General features: G+C 47.1%; 1 protein-coding gene across 1 annotated transcript in view; it reads left to right on the top strand.

Moving 5' to 3' along the window:
* The first annotated feature begins 22 nt into the window (after window positions 1-22).
* The window catches only part of ADSS (adenylosuccinate synthase), a 42,625-nt gene continuing 41,402 nt past the window's right edge, over window positions 23-1,245 (top strand). Inside the window, exon 1 of the mRNA XM_009321263.1 lies at window positions 23-228. Within this exon, the coding sequence (XP_009319538.1) occupies window positions 23-228 (206 nt within the window). The remainder of the gene's footprint in view (window positions 229-1,245) is intronic.

Raw genomic sequence — 1,245 nt, 5'->3', positions numbered from 1 at the left:
CGCGGGGGGGAGGAGGAGGAGGATGGCGTCCTCCTCGCCGCCGAGAGCTGGCCTCCAGCAGGAGGAACGCGCCCGGGGTCGCGTCCTCCCCCTCAGGCCCGCCGCTGCAGCGCTCTTTGTCTGGGGGGCGCCGGGAAGGGGCCGCGCTCGGCGGTTCCCGCAGCATCGCTGCTGGGAGCGGGGCGAGGAGCTCTCCCGAGCGGCGGCGTGGCCTAAGCCGCACCGCCTGTGAGCGTGCTCGCCTTCCCCTCTCGGAGGGGTAATGCTGGCCTCCGGCGCGAAACCGACAGTTAGTTACAGGATGCACGTGAGGGTCTGCATGTGGTCCGCAACAACTTAGTGGTCTTCAGGTAAAACTAGCTGTTAAAAGACTCGCCTGCCCTTGCTTCAAGATTATTGTTGTGTCGAAGAAATCCCAGTTTTCTCTGTTTAATTTTTTTCTTCTTCTCTGTTGCTGTATGGAAGCTTTATTCCGGCAAAAGAGCAAAAAAAGTGAGTCTAGCCTGCACGCAAAGTACTCTTAAATGCCTACGTTAAAACAACGCAGACCTAAGGAGGTAGTGTAGTAATTCTGTAGAGCACAACATAATGAACTGCAGCTCTGTACGATTTTTTTCTTGAAGTTAAGAGATACAGCAGCTTAAAATGACTACAGCATGTGCAGACGTCATGTAAGTGTTGTTATCTGTATGCTTTTGTGGAATGCACAAATTAAATTTGCTCTTAAATAAATATATTTTGGAAGAGTGTACCATTTCCCAAAGAGTACGAACACTGAAGCATTGTGTTACCTAACGAGAACTGCACATAAAACTGGTGTTTTCAAAGCCAAGTCAGTTGCAAAGCTGATAAATCAAAAACTTGAACTTCAGAGACTTTAATTTTGAAGAAGCATATTCTTAAATAGCTGTTTTCACAAATGAATTACTCCCCCCTCCCCCTCCCTTTTTTTTTTAATAATAAAATCTGGTGTGATGCTGTGGCATGGTTGCCTGGCTTTGTGGGTTACAGAACACAGTGACTCAGTTCGTCCTTTACAACTTTGTCCTTGAAACTTGAAGGGCATCTAGGTGAGCGTGTATGTTTAATGCTAGGAAGTTTTGGTGGGGGCAGAGAGGCAGACAGTGAATTTTTGTGTGCATATGTTTTAATGTATTTGTTACTTCTTTTGAATCAGCTGGGTAAAGGATCAAGAAAAGGAAAAAATTACAGTGCTATCTCAGGCTTGAATTTCATGGCCACTTT

Source organism: Pygoscelis adeliae, unplaced genomic scaffold (genome assembly GCF_000699105.1).
Source record: "Pygoscelis adeliae isolate BGI_AS28 unplaced genomic scaffold, ASM69910v1 Scaffold463, whole genome shotgun sequence".
NCBI classification, from domain to species: domain Eukaryota; kingdom Metazoa; phylum Chordata; class Aves; order Sphenisciformes; family Spheniscidae; genus Pygoscelis; species Pygoscelis adeliae.
The sequence above is the reverse complement of the archived record's forward strand: the minus strand, read 5'-3'. Positions and strand labels throughout refer to the sequence as shown.